Source organism: Centropristis striata, chromosome 2 (genome assembly GCF_030273125.1).
Source record: "Centropristis striata isolate RG_2023a ecotype Rhode Island chromosome 2, C.striata_1.0, whole genome shotgun sequence".
Taxonomy (NCBI): Eukaryota; Metazoa; Chordata; class Actinopteri; order Perciformes; family Serranidae; genus Centropristis; species Centropristis striata.
The window spans coordinates 24,856,076-24,873,498 of record NC_081518.1 but is presented as its reverse complement, the minus strand read 5'-3'; the positions used below and the strand labels follow the sequence as shown (position 1 = coordinate 24,873,498).

Genomic DNA, 17,423 nt, shown 5'->3' with positions numbered 1-17,423 from the left:
AAACTGTTGTTACTGCATATTCGATTCTGTTGGATTCCTTATTAAGTGTAAATATTTTTTTTATTATTGTTCTCACTTAAATTGTTAATACTTTTATATTTCTTGTTATTTTATTGAGGCTTCTTCATATTTTTGCTGTACACTTTGCTGATGTAACACTGTGAATTCCCCAGTTGTGGGAAGGAATATCTTATCTTATCTTATCTTATCAGGATGAGTCAGTGAAGAGACTAGTACCAGATGCTAAACTAAGTAAGGTTATTGCAGAAAACTGGGCAATGGAGCATTTTATTTCTCATTTTTTATTGCTCCATACTTAACACATAGACAAACTATTACCATATAAGACTTATTTTTTATTTTTATTTTTTTGCAATGAAGATGGGCACACAACACCTTTTATGGGGATATTTTTCAGGCTAATTTTCTCCTTTTATATTGCAGTAATTGCTCTATTTTCTACCAGACTATAAAAAATTGCTGCAGATCAGATTTGGTTAAATTGCTATCAAAGTGGATAATTTGACCTTTGTGGAATATTTTGATGTTCAGCAACCATATTCAAGATGCTAATTTATCACAGCAGGAAAAATATTTTCTCACTTCAATTTAAATTATTGAATTATTTATTCAGTATCAGTTCAAGTCATGCTATGGTGGGAATGTGTATTGTAACAGGAATTGCACAATTTTTGAAAATATGTTAACACATGCCAGAATTTATTTTGAAGGGTTTAGTCCAGTTTACTTTGTGCTCAGCTAACCAGCCAGCCAACAGCTGTAATGCAGCAGCCAGCCAACTATCCAATGTTCAGCACACCAAATGATTAAGGGCACAGGATAAGGATAAAGATGTGCCAGACTCATCTGAAGCCCCCGTTAATCTGCTGTTGGCAGTGCAGTTTGTATTGCATTAGCATTATTACAGTGTGTATCAACTGGTTACAGGAGGTGGAGGTCTCCGCATGTGTAGCATTGATGGTACCGGTAAAGGATGGATGGGGCTAATGGAGACTTAGCCATAGTAATACCAACTTTAGGAGAGGCTTAAATGCCTCGCAGTGTGGGACTGTGGAGGATATTTAAATGAGGTAACTGAGTGGTAATGACTTCCATGATGAATGTCTTGGCAAATGATCAGGGTGTTGCTTTTGATACAGTCACAGAAACATGTGCACTGGTCACCTTGAATTGTTTGTGGATTGATAGCAGGTTTAAGGTCCATTGGACTACATTAATGAATGCCTTGTCTACAGTGATGTCATATTGACTCTTGTCCACATAGATCAACTCTCTCTAATGTCTCCAAGTCTAAAAAACACTTTTTTTTTGTGCTGAATTTTACTGTTTTGTATGGAGGTGCTGGTGGGTGGTGGCCAGATGCCCTGCTGATTATTCCAGATGTTCCTGTAGCCTGATGCAGTGAATAATGGAAGGCAACAAAGGTCTTAATATTTGCTTTCACTTCCATACATCCATGCAAACATTCTCCAAAGATGCTAACCAGTAACAGCTTTTTTACAAACAAATATATTGGAGCAATTTTACTGATTAGTCCCAATTTCTTAGTTCACCTTAGGCATAATGGCTGCATGTATAAACTTAAAAGTTAAACCCTAGCCCAGGGGTAGGCAACAGCAGCTCCAGAGCCTCATGTGGCTCTTCAGGCCGTCTGCTCTTTGTGGCTTTGACAAATTATACAAAACAAAAAAGTAATTTCTTTACATTTTATTTTTAATGTATTATTGTTGTAGGCCCAAAGCAATATGTATTCTTCGATTGTAAGAATGTGTAGCTATTATACATCATTAAAAATATGTTTTAACATTGTAGTCAACTAAAATGTGCATCATAGCGTCTGAAAGTCTGCAGCCTGACTCTTTAAACTCTAAATTTTGTCAACTTCAAGTCTAGTTTTGAGTTTCCTCAGCTACGCTAGCTTTGGATTCCAAATCTCCTGAGATATTTCTTCTGTTTCCAGCTCATCTGCACTTGGGTCCTGGCTGCATTCTGACAAAATCATATTAATAAATGCTCATTATGACCTTTTAGTAATGCTGATAGGCTAATTTAGACGGAATGCTGTTTTGACTCAAAATAAGGTTTGTGGCTCTATTCCAACATTTTTCTCTTTTTCTGGCCAACAATGGCTCTTCTGTTAGTAAAGGTTGATGACCCCTGTTCTAAAACCACGTCTTAATTCTAAAAAATGATAGCTCGACTTTTTTGTGGGTGATGAATTGGAGGTCCCAGATGATAAGCCCCCACTGTATGACTGTGTGAACAGATTTCTGTCCCGGCTTTGGGATTATACCCACTAAGTACCCACTCATACTCAAAGACGAACACACATCACATAAAGCTCCATCTTTTTGGTCTGGGACAATGAATTTACGCTGGGAGAATTAACTTATTTAAGAATTTCAACCAAATGGATATGATCATCAAACCCGAATATAATAGGAGGTGATTAATTGCACACAGGCTTGCAACATAATCAGTTATGCAACATATAAATCATTGATTGCACTACCACAGCGGAAAAATTAGCTCAACCTCATTGTTAAAATTTTAATTAGACTTGATCTTGCTTCATAGCATGTTGGGAACATAATTGTCTTAAAAGGAAAGCGTTGTATTCTTTTTTAAGTGTAATTTGTTATGCACACTGTGGTTTAAAGCACCACCTGAAATACAGTACGCATATACTGACTTCCAAATGTGCTCCAGTGACGAACTGGCTTAAGATTTTTCTTGCCGTTGAATGTAGTTTATGTATATGTCTTCATGTTTGCAACCACGATGTATATATTTCAAAATGTCATGTTGTTATTTTGCCAAGGCTATGAAGTCATCCATCAAAGGACCCATACATATGGATGCATGGAGGGACTGGATATATTGTGTCTATTTGATTAAGGCTACCTTTGACAAAGGAGTCAGTACAGCAGAATGACAGCCGAAGCTCTGTGGGTTTACACTGCATAAAGCTCATCCTGAGGGACCGACGTCGAGTTGGAATTTCAAGCAGTCTGGAGCTGTACGGCAGTGCCTTTTTCAGGTCACTTACATATTCAGTGTATGGGATGCAGATTGGGCACTACTTGTTTGTGGTGAATATCAAATAGTCATCCAAAACCTATTCTCTTCAACTGAACAGAATAAAGAAGCATGACAAACTGTGATCACTGGCAGCTGTGGAAAGTAACTTAGTACATTGACCTAAGTACAATTTTGAGGGACTTATTCTTTACTTGAGTATTCCCAGATTTGTAACTTTATACTTCTACTTCACTACATTTTAAGGGCAAATATTGAGCTTCTTACTCCACTACATTTAGCTGACAGCTTCAGTTACTTTTCACATCAAGATTTAACAGAAAAACATTAAAATGTAAAGTGATTACACATGCTTATGAATTAAAGCACATATAAATATATTAAGTAGTTAAAATGAACCCTACATTGACAGCAGTAAAATACTGCTTACATAAAAGCATCAATAATAATAATGTAATAATATATTTGAGATATATAAAAACAATCTGTATGGGTCCATTCTGCATAATGAGTACTTTCTCTTTTGATACTTTAAGTATATTTTGATGCTGATACTTTTGTACTTTTACTTCAGTGACTTGACTTTTAAGTGTAGTGAATTGTAATAATAATTCTGAAGTATGGGTATTTTTACTCAAGTAAGGGATCTGAACATTTCTTCCATCAGGGTCACTGGGAAAGTATTGTGCTGAGTAAGAGAAAGAAAATCTACCAAGCCGAAGCATAATTCTTTTGGGAATGAATGTAGGTGTTTAAAACTGTCATTCCAATGGATTCAATGGTGCTTTGTCCTGGTTTCCAAAACATACTGTAAATGTGTCATCCAAAACACAAAACAGCTATGTAATCTGCTGGAAGTGTAATTGGAAACCATAGTTACAAACACATTTTAATTAACTCAGCTATTTTGGATGGAATGACTGAAATAAAACCGAAAATAACAAACACTATCAATCAGTGAAGCAGCAATTCTTCTGTAGAGGCCATTTTTATTCAAGATCAAGAAGAAGAAAGCATCTAAACACTATAAATAATCATTGCTCTTAGAATTAAGAATGCATGTCAACATCTCATCATTTGACCAGCTATATTGAGCATGTGGCTGCACTGGGTTCATGTTAAGGCCATGTATAGAGAGGTGAGATTACTTCAAAAGATACTGAGGGCACAGATGAGCATGTCAGCCACACAGACTGAGAACTAAGAGGTCAGAGGAAACAAAGAAGGTGTGCTTACACAGTAGAATTGAGTGTGGAGTGTGTCCTGCTCACAGAGAGCCGGTCTCTGCACACTCAAAGCCTGCAGGCCCGTGCTTGACTTGCTTTCTGCTCTCAGAACTTGAGAAGAGAAGATGAGAATGATTGAATGGCTTTTAAACAACTCAATACTTAGCTTTCTGCTATGATATCATTGATTGACTCTTTGATAAAATTCAAGAGGAACCAGCTGCATCACCTCTTTGACACCCCACAAAGATGCCGTCATGGTTGGCTGTGGAAGTAGGACGGTATACTTTAATTCAGATGCGGTAGTTATAACATGCTTTGGATGATTTTGGTTAACTGGGGGAAAAGTACACATGCCCTTAGAGACAGCCTCCATAACCTAGATAAGTTACTTACCGTATTTTCCGGACTATAAGTCGCAGTTTTTTTCATAGTTTGGCCAGGGGTGCGACTTATACTCTGGAGCGACTTATGTGTGAAATTATTAACACATTATTACCGGTATATCATTTCACATGTTATTTTCACACTAAACCGCAAGAGGGCGCTCTAGGCCTGTGTTGATAATTTCAACATTGGCTTTAACCTTTAAAAAACAACTGAGAAGGGCTTAACAAAAATGGCACCGAAAAGAAAATCATATATGCAGATTACAAACTGCAAGTAGTAAAATATGCAGCCGAAAACGGTAATCGAGCAGCAGAAAGAAAGTTTGGAGTTAGCGAGAAACTTGTAAGGGACTGGCGAAAAGCGGAGGTTACGCTAACTGAAATGAAAAAAACAAAAAAAGCCAACCGCGGGCTAAAAGCTAGGTGGCCACAGCTAGAGGAACGAGTTCGCACATGGGTGCTTCAACAACGTGCTGCCGGGAGAGGCATGTCAACAGTGCAGTTGCGTCTCCAAGCCCAAGTATTTGCCAAGGAGATGAATATAAATGACTTTGCAGGAGGACCTTCTTGGTGCTATCGCTTCATGCAACGCAATCGCCTCTCTATCAGAGCAAGGACAACGATGTCCCAAAAACTGCCAGCAGACTTCCAAGTCAAGGCCGACAGTTTCCGTGAGTTCATTGAGAGGCATGTAAGTGAGCACAACGTGACACCGGATCATATTATTAACATGGACGAGGTCCCCCTCACATTTGACATTCCCATGGGCCGAAGTGTTGCAGAGAAAGGGCAAAAGACTGTGAATATAGTAACAACTGGTCATGAGAAATCACACTTCACAGTGGTGCTGGCATGTTGTGGAGATGGATCAAAATTGCCACCAATGGTCATTTTCAAACAAAAAACTATGCCAAAAATCGAATCCCCCCCAGTTGTAGTCGCCGTGAATGAGAAAGGGTGGATGAATCAAGAAATGATGAACTTATGGCTTACAAAGTGCTACACTAAGCGTCCGGATGGCTTCTTTAGAGCACGCAAAGCTCTGCTTGTGATGGATAGCATGCGAGCGCACATCACGCCACAGTTCAAAAATAAATTAAACATTTTCAACTCCATACCTGCCATCATCCCTGGAGGCTTAACCAAAATACTCCAGCCACTTGATATCTCCGTGAATAGGAGCTTTAAGGCAGTCCTGCAGTAACCTGTGGGAGCAGTGGATGATGGATGGAGAGCACAGCTTCACGGCAACCGGGAGAATGCGCCGTGCGACTTTCCTGGAAGTCATTGGATGGATCGACAAAGCATGGGCTTTGGTGACAACCGATACCATTCTGTCAGGATTCAGAAAGGCTGGAATAACTGGAACTGCAACTGACGATGAGTCTGACGTAAGCGACGGAGAAGATGAAGCGCCGCATCTTCTACCTCTGGAGTTAGCGGAGTTGTTTCAAAGTGACACCGAGGATGAAGATTTCACTGGATTTTAGTCATTTGGAGTGACACGGATGGTGAAGTAAACTTCTTAGCATGTTATTTATGCTATAGTTATCAGAATAACTCTTAATATGTTATGTTATGTTAACATACCAGGCACGTTCTCAGTTATGTAACGTAAGCATACGGTACAATTATTCAGCCTGTTGTTGCCTCTATTCTATTTTTATTTTAAATTGCCTTTCAAGATGAAATGTCTGTTCTTGGTGTTGGATTTCATCAAATAAATTTCCCCCAAAAATGCGACTTATACTCCAGTGCGACTTATATATGTTTTTTTCTTCTTTATTATGCATTTTATGGCTGGTGCGACTTATACTCCGGAGCGACTTATAGTCCGGAAAATACGGTAATATTATTACCCCTTGATGTTAGCTCCAGATGGAATCTCTTTTAGGGAGTGTGTGACTATGTTAATTGGGTTTAAACATTAAAGTAGCTATATTATGCAAATTTTTATGTACCGCTGGAACATGTTTAAGTGCCTTAATATATGTTTTTTCTCTTACTGTCTATCTTATGAATTTGTATTCACCCTCTGTCTTTGTCCTTTTAGCGCCTGTCTCTTTAAGGACAACCCAGTCTTCTCTGATTGGTCAGCGTATCTGGAAGAAGTTATGCCTTAAAGTAATTTTCTGGTACATGGTTAATGTTGTGAAAGGTTCTGTTTTAACACAATTCATTATCCTTTCTTAATGCTTCCCATGCTACAACTGAAAATGGAAAAAAATAAACTAAACAAACTAACAAATGTATCTCATATTATGCTAATTTTGTCTGCTCGACATGTTTATGTGCTTAAATATATAGTTTTTCTCTTACTGTCTGTCTAATTAACCTGTATTCACCCTCTGTCTTTGTCCTTTTAGTGCCTGCCTCTTTAAGCGCCTCTGCAAAAAAACGAAATAAAACCTAGTCTTCTCTGATTTGTCAGCATGCCTTGAAGTCCTTTCTCTGGTACATGGTTAATGTTGTGAAAGGTTCTGTTTTCACACAAACTATTATCCTTTCTTAATGCTTTCCACACTGCAACTGAAAACTGAAAAAGCTAAACTAAACACACAAACAAAAAGAACCCAGCAAAATAAAAAGTAAACTAAGTCATGTATCTCACGGGACATAAACCCCAGTTTCCTAGATAAAAGTACTGTTTTTGACCCATTTACCCACCACAACCTTCTCCCTACATGCACATTGTCATGGTTATACTACTACTAAGGCTTTCTACCTGAAGGTTTTGTTTCAGCGAGCCATATTACCCGTGTTCTCAAGCTGTGGGTGGAGACACTCAGCTCAAAAGCTTGCAAGTGATATAGGACAGGGAGCCAAATCTGAATGGCTTGTTTGATTTTGTGTTTTCTGATCTGGTCAGCCCACAGAACCCTGACTGGGTGGTCATATTTCACAGTTTTTGGTTGGCAGGCACTCCAGATACCCAAGTATATATGCCAAACACTAAAGAAGTGTGTTTTAAATGATTTGTTCCCTGTAAGAATCTAAAATGACAAACTTTCACATCATAAAATAGATTGTGTTTACAGGTTCTTTCCTTTTGTTGAAACAATAATTGTGTGTGAAGGTTTCTGAAGCTATAAATTAAGTTAACAACTGACGTGAAATCAAATTCAACTATTACTTTATTCAGACAGATCTCTTGACTTTTGGATTGAGCTTCTCCTGCAGGAGCCAAAAATGTTAATTTTCATAGATTATGTGCAGCTCAATTAGCAAAATATTCACTGGTGAATAGCTGTCTGAAAAAATCATCCTGATACTGTCTGGTGCTTCTCCAAAATATAAACTTGTGCAACATAAATCTAAATGTAATCAGTAAACAATAATATAAACAACCAACTTTCTGTGTTGACTGCCATTTCCTTTTTTTATTCTATTTGTTTAAAACTGGTGTTTTAAATATCAGCCGTGGTAAAATGTGTTCATCCAGTAGAAGAATATGTGAACAAATGTGTGTACATAAACATAATTATTTAAAAAATGTGTAGTTGGATGTACCTCTCTTTATATTTACCTCCTTTTCCAGTGCATTGAGAAGTAAATATATCCACGACTGTAACAGCAAATACAGCAACACTATAAAGAATGAATAAAACATGGTTGTCAGATGCTATACCAATCGCAGCAACACACTTCGCGATGCTCTGCGTACTGCCTCCTCCTATTTGGTAAATAAGAACAAGACAATCCCTTGAAATCTTTGTATGCACAGAGCTCCAAGTTGTGAATGAAAAATGCCAGACACAAAAACCCAGCTTCTGTCACCATGTGCATACTGGCACAAGGAGGACGGGGAGAACAAAGCCAGCACCCCCCCAACACACACATTATTTAGCCTGGCGTGTTATGAATCTATTACAAATCCTTTTATAGCACGCTCAAGAAGAATAGCCTTACGTTATAATGCGCTGAGAGGCTATCGCGCTGCAGCAGATGCCGGGCTTCAGTGTGGGAGTGCGTCCCTCGACAAGGCTTCCAGAAGCTGGGTTCATTGACATCAGCGTCCTGGAGACAGCCATGGAATCAGAGCTGTATAGCTGCTTCTTCGCTGGCCTCCCTGTGGCACTGCTGTGAGCACATCCAGGGGCCTTTCATCTGCAGGTTAAGACAATACCCAAGCAACTTCATGAAGCATCCAGGAAAAGGGCAAATAAATGTGACTGTAAACATGCACAAAGGGAAATGTAATCAAAGGCCTGCTGGAGCAGGCGACTGCCTTTGGTAGTGCATGTGAACTCTACGAGTGAAAAGTACTTATGCTATCCAGGGAATGGTCTGTCACACCATCATAGAATATAAGTGGCTGGGAGCGTGTATGTGTAATTGTACTTTTGTACTGTTTTCTTTTAAGTTCCTTAAGTTTTTTTTATTTTATGCTACAATATACTTCTACTCAGGCTGTTCTTCTCCACACACCCAAAAAGTCTGAATAATTTTGTTTTCAGACACAATCCTCTGTTAATTGTCATTTAATTTCCATTGCTATTTGTTTGGAAGAGATTGATTAATAAAGTTTGGAGAAAATATACACCACATCTGTCAAGAATGAATCACAATGTCACAATCGTTTATTGGAAAGCGGTAAAAAATGTTTTAGTCCAACTTTATGGGTGACCGTGTGGATCTACCGATAAAAATAATGCATTGAAATTTGTATAAAGCCCATGTAATGGTGAGCCAGGAGGTGGTGCTCAATCAGCAACCTCTAGGGTAGTTATTTTGATGAGAGCGATGGGAGTGAAGCAGGAAATTACACAAAATAGTATTTATTAAGACCAATAAATTATGCATAGGACAGGAGAGGGTGGTGGATGGATGGCTGTTCTTGTCCCATTTTAAACTAAAATTCTATATTGTTATTTTAAATAAATTTGCAGGTAAGCATATGTATTTGGGAAAACATCACGGTCTACATGACTTATGAAACCATACAGAAGTAGAAGTTTCTGTTAACCATAACCAAGTAGTTTTGGTGCCTCAACCTAATCAAGTAGTTCCATCTCACAATGTTTACCAGGTGTTTAAAACAGCAACTGTTTCACAATGTTAAATAGAACGGTCATATTTTGTAAGATATCATATGAGCCGTTTTTGAGAATATGTTGTTCCACTGCGCTTCTTTTGAGAATGAAATAATTATTTTTATAGTACTACAAGAATTTAAGAGTTTTATTTACTATGTATTTGTTTGTGTCTTTCACTTTGTCCAATCATTATAAAACATTAAATAGGAGATGCATGTTTGTAGTGAGAACACCTGCATGCATTTTGCTCATACTGGTAATGTAAATGGTCTGCACTTTTCTAGTCTTTGCAACCACTCAAAGCTTCTACTGCCACCACATCACAGTTTCAAAAATATAGATTAAAAGAAACCACTGCTCTTTTCCTTTGCACAATCATATTTCATTCAATATCTACAGAAACTGGTTTAAATAGTTGTTCAGACGGCTCAAGAGACAAGTTATCATCTCTAAACCACTCACTGTGGTTTATTGATTGGCCTACCTTGCTGTGGCCAAGCCCAGTCAGTTCATCTTAAATCTTGCTGTGAAAATTGTGAGATTGCTAAAAATTCAGGTTGGCTTCAGAAGGCTATTTGACATCTGTGTGAAATGGAATTGGTGACTTGTCAGCTACAAGAGCTCGTCAACATCCAGAGCCTTCAGCATCTCGGTAAATCTCGATATCTCTGGCACTCTGCCACTTCAGAGCTTTTTAACTACCTCACTGACCTCTGCCAGCGAAATGGGGAACCAATTCCCCTTGGTCCTCCATCATGATAGGCTGTCTGCTGCATTCACAAGTTCTTCAAAATAGCTCGGTTCCCTCGACTCCCAAAGTCGAACTACATCTTTTACATCTCTTTTTAGTGGGAGATTTTAGTCTGGAAAACATCCACTTCAGAATCGATTTAGCAAGAAAGAGAAGCTGTGTTGTAAAAGACTGGATATAAAACTGTGAGAGAGAAAAAAGTATGTTTAGAGCCATCCAGCTGCTGGTTGTGTTTCTTATGTCATTATTTGTATATAGTTCACTAATATTATAGTATGAATTACAGAATAGCATGGCATTTAACATTTTGTGTGACTCTTTTGATTAATGAAATCATCATAAAACTCTCCAACAAGTAAGTTTATACTCCAGAGATGCTTGTCACTCAACACTGGCAATAATGTTTTTCACGATGGACCAGGGATAAATATAAAGTGCTATGAAAAGAAATAAAAAAAGACATACTTAGAACATTCAGAAGTCAGTCACATAAATTGCACTCTTGATAAATTGCTAAAATTAAAGACCTGAATAAGAGTTAACAGATCATTTACTAATTATTTCTAAAGCTGTTAGAAGAAAGAGAACAACTTTTGGGTTGCCGAGCTATGAAAGATTCCTCTAGCTGTTGAGTCATTGATAGTATAATCAATAATTAAGTCCTGAACAATGGTAACAAGGATCTCACTTTTCTAATAAACCATCAAGTCTGCACTTGATGATGATAATAAGTGATACACAACAGGATTTCTCACCTTCTTTAAAGCCAACAGCAAAAGTTATTAAGTCATGTGATTATGAAAGCTATGACTATTACCTCTTGCAAATGTCATCAGTTATTATCATAAGTATTAAAATGCTAAAAAACTATACACAGGCCAGAGGGTGCATATCCAATGTAACATTCAGATTTTAATTTCTTCACATTCAGTTTTGCTAGGTGCCAAATCTATGTGGTTATTTTTTTTAGAAAATGCCTCCTTATACAGACTTTGTCACTCTTTATACCACATTATTGCCTTCCATTGTTGCTGCTATGCAATTAATAATGCCAGAAGGAGTGGCCCTGTAACAATAAACCTCAATATAAGTGGAAGAATCACTGGATCATATCCTTGATCAAACGTGAATACGTGATACAGCTTCTGAACCCACTGATAAGAGGCTGATAAGCCCCCAATAATGGCCATTCACTTGAGTGATAACATTCAGCGAGGGTGCACAAGATAGGGAGCTGAGTGGTCTATTGGAGTAGTCCAAGGAGAGGCCCACCCACTGAAATGACCCCTGAAAAGGTCGAGTGAACAGACCCTCAACAAATCTACCTTACTCACATCAATGCATGCTCTTTTTCTCCTGCTAAACACGTGGCAGAGCAAGAAAATTCATTCCAACATCAGCTAATATTTTAGATCAGTAAAGCGGCCATCCGCTTTTGACTCATACCATTTTCAGGGGGGGGGGGGGGGGGGGGGGGGGGGTCCATTATGAAACAAGCTTATGGGCAGCCTTGCCTGCTGATCTGATGGACTAAAGGACAATGCTAAACTGATTGAAACCAATTAATGACTTATAAATGATGCCTTGTTAGAAAGTGGTTTCTTAGAATATTACACAGGGGCACCATGGTTAATTTCCCATATGACTGTAACCGAAATCATGTTTAAAAAAAAAAATCTATGTTCACTTGTGACATATCCATATCCTAGCACCACTTATTTGTGCGTCTCTCTCCTCTTCCTCACTGATTTCCTAAGCCTTTGTTTGTCTCGCTTTTCAGTCCTGCTTTCTTCAGACAGCATGCACTTTTCACACTCATATCATGTTCATTATCAGCCCACCCACTCCTGTATCAAACCCCGGGTTAGCTACAGATGCCCTGGAGAAAGGGCTTTGCAGTATCACAGAGCCCGAGGCGGTTATGCTGATGTGACGAGTTCACGTCAAAGTCAGAGGAGAAATGTTCTGCCGCAAAACCGGCATGCCAAGTGGAATCAGACAGAGGGGATAATATGTGAGATAAGTGAGCAAAAATAACCTGCAGGATATAATGTAGCAGATGCATTTATGGAAGGGAAGAAACAAAAAGTAGTGGTTTTCGTGAAAAACAATCAAACATTTGCATACAGTTGAAATTGAAAAGGGTTGATGGAATCACTGTGAACTCACAGCCACATTGGCTGGGTGAAAAGAGCTGATTTGCTTGCGTGTGCGAAGGAGGGAGGGGGGTCTGTGAGTGTGTGATGTGGCAGGCAAGAGACTGAGGATGATGGTGTGTGTGTGTGTGTGTGTCTGACAGAGAGAGAGAGAGAGAGAGAGAGAGAGACGCAGGTGGAAAGGGGGAGGGGTCTGGGGTGGTCCAGACAGTCGGTCCTTGTGTACCTCACACACTCTCAGCCTCTGCGCATCATTTAAGGGGAGCCTGGCTGTCGCTTTCTCACCGCCTGGCTGCTTCATAACAACACAACCGCTCCAACGCTACTCCAGCACTCTTTTTTTTCTTCGTCCCTCTCTGCGTCTGAAGCCAAACCGCTCAACTTAAACTGACTCGCACCACCGTTATATGGAAAATACGGGTCTGCCCGGCGCATTTATTCTCTCCTACCCGAGAGGAAAAAGCGCACGGAGGAAAACGTTTGAGGAGCAAAAGAAAGCAGCCGTGATTCTTGGACGAAGAGAGCATCATGAGAATACTACAACTACCAACAAGGTATAACGGAGTTATGGTACAGATTTTATGCGTTATTTTATTCTGCTTCATCACATTGGGTGATTCATGCGGGCTTTATTTTGGGTATTTTGAACACTTGCGGCTGGGTGGGATGCGTTCATTTGTGCTATGTTGTCTTATCGCAGCGTTGAGGATGTCTGCATCGCGGAAAAATATCTGTGAGGAACCTGTCCCCGCTGCAGTATAGTGGGCTTTTTTATTCAATATGTCTATGAGGAAAAAAGCGTTCACGCTCTCTATCAGTGTAAGTTGCTAAATAGAAGTCAGTATTTTGTGATATTAGAGTATAAAGCAGCCCATCAACACTCTCAGCCACCCCACTAAAAACAGAGTGGGAGGATTTTTATCCGCTTATATGAAACAATTCTATGATTTTATTTCCCTTCTCAGATGTTATTTTTAGAGTCCATATTGTGCTTTGGAGTCAGAAGAGATAGCCTGATGCATTATTCTTTTCTGGACCCTTAAAAGTACCGTGCATTGCTTCTGAAGTGATGATGGTGAGCCTTTATTTCACTTACACCATCACCGCTCAGTGCATCAAGGCCCCCACTATGTGATGCTACAGTATTAATATGTTTTAAATCTAATCCTGCATGGGACAGATTTTCCATGTATTTAATACTTCACTTGCAGCATCATTTCCCCTTGACATGACATTGGCAGTAAAGCTTTAAAGTATTGTTTACCTGCTTTCCCCCCCTCCTGATTAACAAGTGGAATATAGCACAATGCTTAGATTCTGCAATCAGGCTAAACAAGGTCCTCGAATTAGATGCAGACAGAGTAGAACGAGAGCTATGTATGGGCTGTACTGCAGTGTAGTCTTAAGTGTAGTCTACTAGGTGAAGTATTGAGTTCCAAATAATCATTATATTACTGCATTTTCAACCCAAAAGGCATGCTACAGACATATTACCAGAAGATATATTTTTAAAAGCTACATAAAAATCTGTCTTGCCATTTTCAGAAGCCTGTTATGTGCTTGCACCCCACCGTGGTGTGGGCTCGCAGACTGCTGTACATGTTTTTGGCAGTCAGTGTCAGCTGATTGGATTGGAACCAAAAGTTAGAGCTCAGAACTCTCCTCTTTATCTATTTTCATTTTCAAAAATTAGGCTGTGGCACCGGAAGGGGAAACGGGAGACGAATTAAATGATTAATTCACAGGACTCGTGTCTCGTGGCTACAGCAATCTAAAAAACTGCTCTTGCTCTTTTCTTATTCAGTGTATAGTAAATCCTCAGCCCTGCCTTGAGTGTAAGTAGCAAAGTGAATGAAAATGTAGCCCTTTGTCCCTAGAATCATAAATAAATTATAGTCTGTATAGTCAACCCACTGATGACTCACCCTCAATTCTAAAATCAATCACAATACAAGTTGCCTCGCTGTTAATTGGTATATTCAAATGAGATTTTATTGTAATGTTCTCCTCTCTGCACTGTACTGTGTCCATTGTGGTGTCAGATATGTAATATTATGTCATTTTAAAGCAGTAAGTGATCTTGCTTAGATAGAAAGATCTAGAAAGATACTCACAGAGCTGTTAGAAAAAATGATGATACAAATAAAATTTCAAAGAATAAAAAGGCTCAAATTATTTGTTCACAGGGAGGACCTGGCATGGACCGCTGTGTCTAAATGAAGTGGTTCAGCCATGCAATGTTCCTGGAAGGCAGTGATTCTGCTGGCCTTGGCCTCCATTGCCATCCAGTACACAGCCATCCGGACACTGACCTCCAAGCCTTTCCAGCTGTGCCCGCTGCCCAGCCCCCAGAACTGTGGTCTGGGGGGCCAGGAGACAGAACCTCCCTTTGAGCGTGGAGCAGCAGGCGGTGGAGGCTGCGATGACTACCCTTACTTTTCCATCAACGCCACGCGAAAAACGCACATCCTGGTCCTGGCTACCACTCGCAGCGGCTCCTCCTTCGTCGGCCAGCTGCTCAACCAGCACCAGGAGGTGTTCTACCTGTTTGAGCCTCTCTATCATGTTCAGACTACACTGATTCCACGTTTATCACACAGCCGGAACGCTGCAGACCGGCGTGTGATGCTGGGCGCCAGTCGAGACCTCCTGCGTAGCCTCTACGGTTGCGACCTCTATTTCCTGGAGAGCTACATCAAACCGACGCCCACGAACCATACGACAGATAAACTGTTCCGCCGTGGCGCCAGTCGAGCCTTGTGCCAGCAGCCTGTATGTGATGCCTTTGGTCCTGCTGATGTTAATGTTGAAGAAGGGGACTGCGTTAAGAAATGTACCGCTCTAAACATGACCTTAGCTACGGAGGCATGCCGCGAGAAGCGACACGTGGCAATTAAGATTGTTCGGGTGCCGGAGATTGGAGATCTACGCGCTTTGGTGGAAGACCCACGGCTGAATATCAAAGTGATTCAACTCGTCAGAGACCCGCGTGGTATCCTGTCATCACGGATTGAGACATTCAGGGATACGTATCGTCTGTGGCGTATTTGGAGGGCCACGGGGCGACGGCCCTATAATCTAGACTTGAGTCAGCTTACAGTTGTCTGTGAGGACTTTCTCAGTTCAGTTTCGACTGGTCTCGGCCACCCCTATTGGCTCAAAGGGAAATACATGTTGGTTCGTTACGAGGATTTGGCAAGAAGTCCACTTCTCAAGACGAAGGAGATCTATGACTTTCTGGGGCTGCCTTTGGATAAAAACGTGGAAGACTGGATACATGCAAACACTCGGGGCAGCAATGAGCCCTCAGCGAAACATAAGTTTGGTACTGTGAGGGACTCAGCAGCTAACGCAGAGAGCTGGCGTTTGAAACTGTCTTATGATATGGTCGAATACACACAGACCGTTTGTCAAAAAGTACTCCACCAGCTTGGATACAAGGCTGTGAAATCAGTAGAGGAACTGAAAAATATGTCCCTCTCACTGGTACAGGAAAAAACTTTTGTACCTTTTTTGTAACAAAGATAGTTCTAATGACTATTTTTGATATATTTATAATTGTTGCCTTATAATTTCCTTAGTTTGTTGGTTTTGTTTCTGTACTTTTGTTTCTTCAAATTTGCACTAAACTTTAAAGATTTTGAATGCACCGAGGGAACTTCTGGATGATTCCCCCAATGTTACAGAACAGCACACTTTAAACACAAAGTAATCAAACAAGCTAGTTTACAAATGTCTCATTATTTACTTATTATTACTTTATTAATTTCCTGAATGCAAGCTGTTGTTCATACAAAAAGTTAAATGTTGCCCTTCATAAACATGGGGTCAGAGTTGGGAGGGGTTTTGGTAAATCAGACATGTTTTTATTCAGATCTGTGATGGCAAATTTGGACTGTACAAGCCCTACTGTGCAATAAATAGTGAATGTCGCAGTCAACCTTTACCACCATGGCACTTCTATCCATGTGGGAAGAGGAGAGAGACTCCTGACAGATGTCTCGCTTGCAATGGATAATTGCAGACAATTAATAGGCTCTCAAGTTAAAGGGACAGAATCCCACTGGAGGTCACAAGTGTTTCACCAGAGGATTTACAACCATCTGCGACAAACAAAAACACACTAATGAGAGATAATGTCGAAATCTTCATTATCAAGGTATTTAGAGAATACATCACACTTTTCAAAGATGATTACAGCATTAAAGACATGGTCGTTGACATAAAATAGGCCCTAATCCAAGTAGACACTGAAGCCTTCTGATGATGAACTGCATTTTTATTTATTACTTTATTTATTTAATTTGTAGAGATCATTTATTCTAAGTCATTTACAGTGTAATTTTTTTTTGTCTTCAATTAAAACTGTTTATGCTCCTGTTGTCGACTGATGGAAAGACTTTAATTTATCAGCAAAACAGTAAAAGGATTTCCTTGTTTTTATGTCATCTGATCAGAACAGAAGGTATGAAAATAGAAGATATCCGAGAACAAAAAAAATGCATATGGATTCTATCTTTGAAGTACAATAACACATCTCTTTTGACAGTTCATGTTGGATCTATATTCATCCTCCACATGAAAGATTCATATCTGAGAAAGATATGTCTTTGTAGAACAGGTTGCATTGCATATCTCCATTTTGCCAGGATGAGTAGATAGCTTATACAGTACAGAACAACAAAGCAAACCCACATTAGATCACATGTAAAGAGAGCATTACTGTAATGACAGTCCATAATCTGGGACAAATCCTCTGATCGTTATAGTAGCAGTTGGCCTGCTGTTTCAACCGGCCGATGTTA

General features: G+C 39.6%; 1 protein-coding gene across 1 annotated transcript; it reads left to right on the top strand.

Annotated features, from left to right (window-relative positions):
* Positions 1 to 12,894: 12,894 nt before the first annotated feature.
* chst1 (carbohydrate (keratan sulfate Gal-6) sulfotransferase 1) lies at positions 12,895 to 16,999 on the top strand. The gene is made up of 2 exons (XM_059359988.1): positions 12,895 to 13,172; positions 14,805 to 16,999. The coding sequence occupies exon 2, from the start codon at positions 14,851 to 14,853 to the stop codon at positions 16,135 to 16,137; it is 1,287 nt and encodes a 428-aa protein (XP_059215971.1). The 5' UTR covers positions 12,895 to 13,172; positions 14,805 to 14,850; the 3' UTR covers positions 16,138 to 16,999.
* The last annotated feature ends 424 nt before the right edge of the window (positions 17,000 to 17,423 follow it).

Excerpts from the sequence above, each read along its gene's own strand:
- chst1 (XM_059359988.1), top strand. The coding sequence starts at position 14,851 with ATGCAATGTTCCTGGAAGGCAGTGATTCTGCTGGCCTTGGCCTCCATT.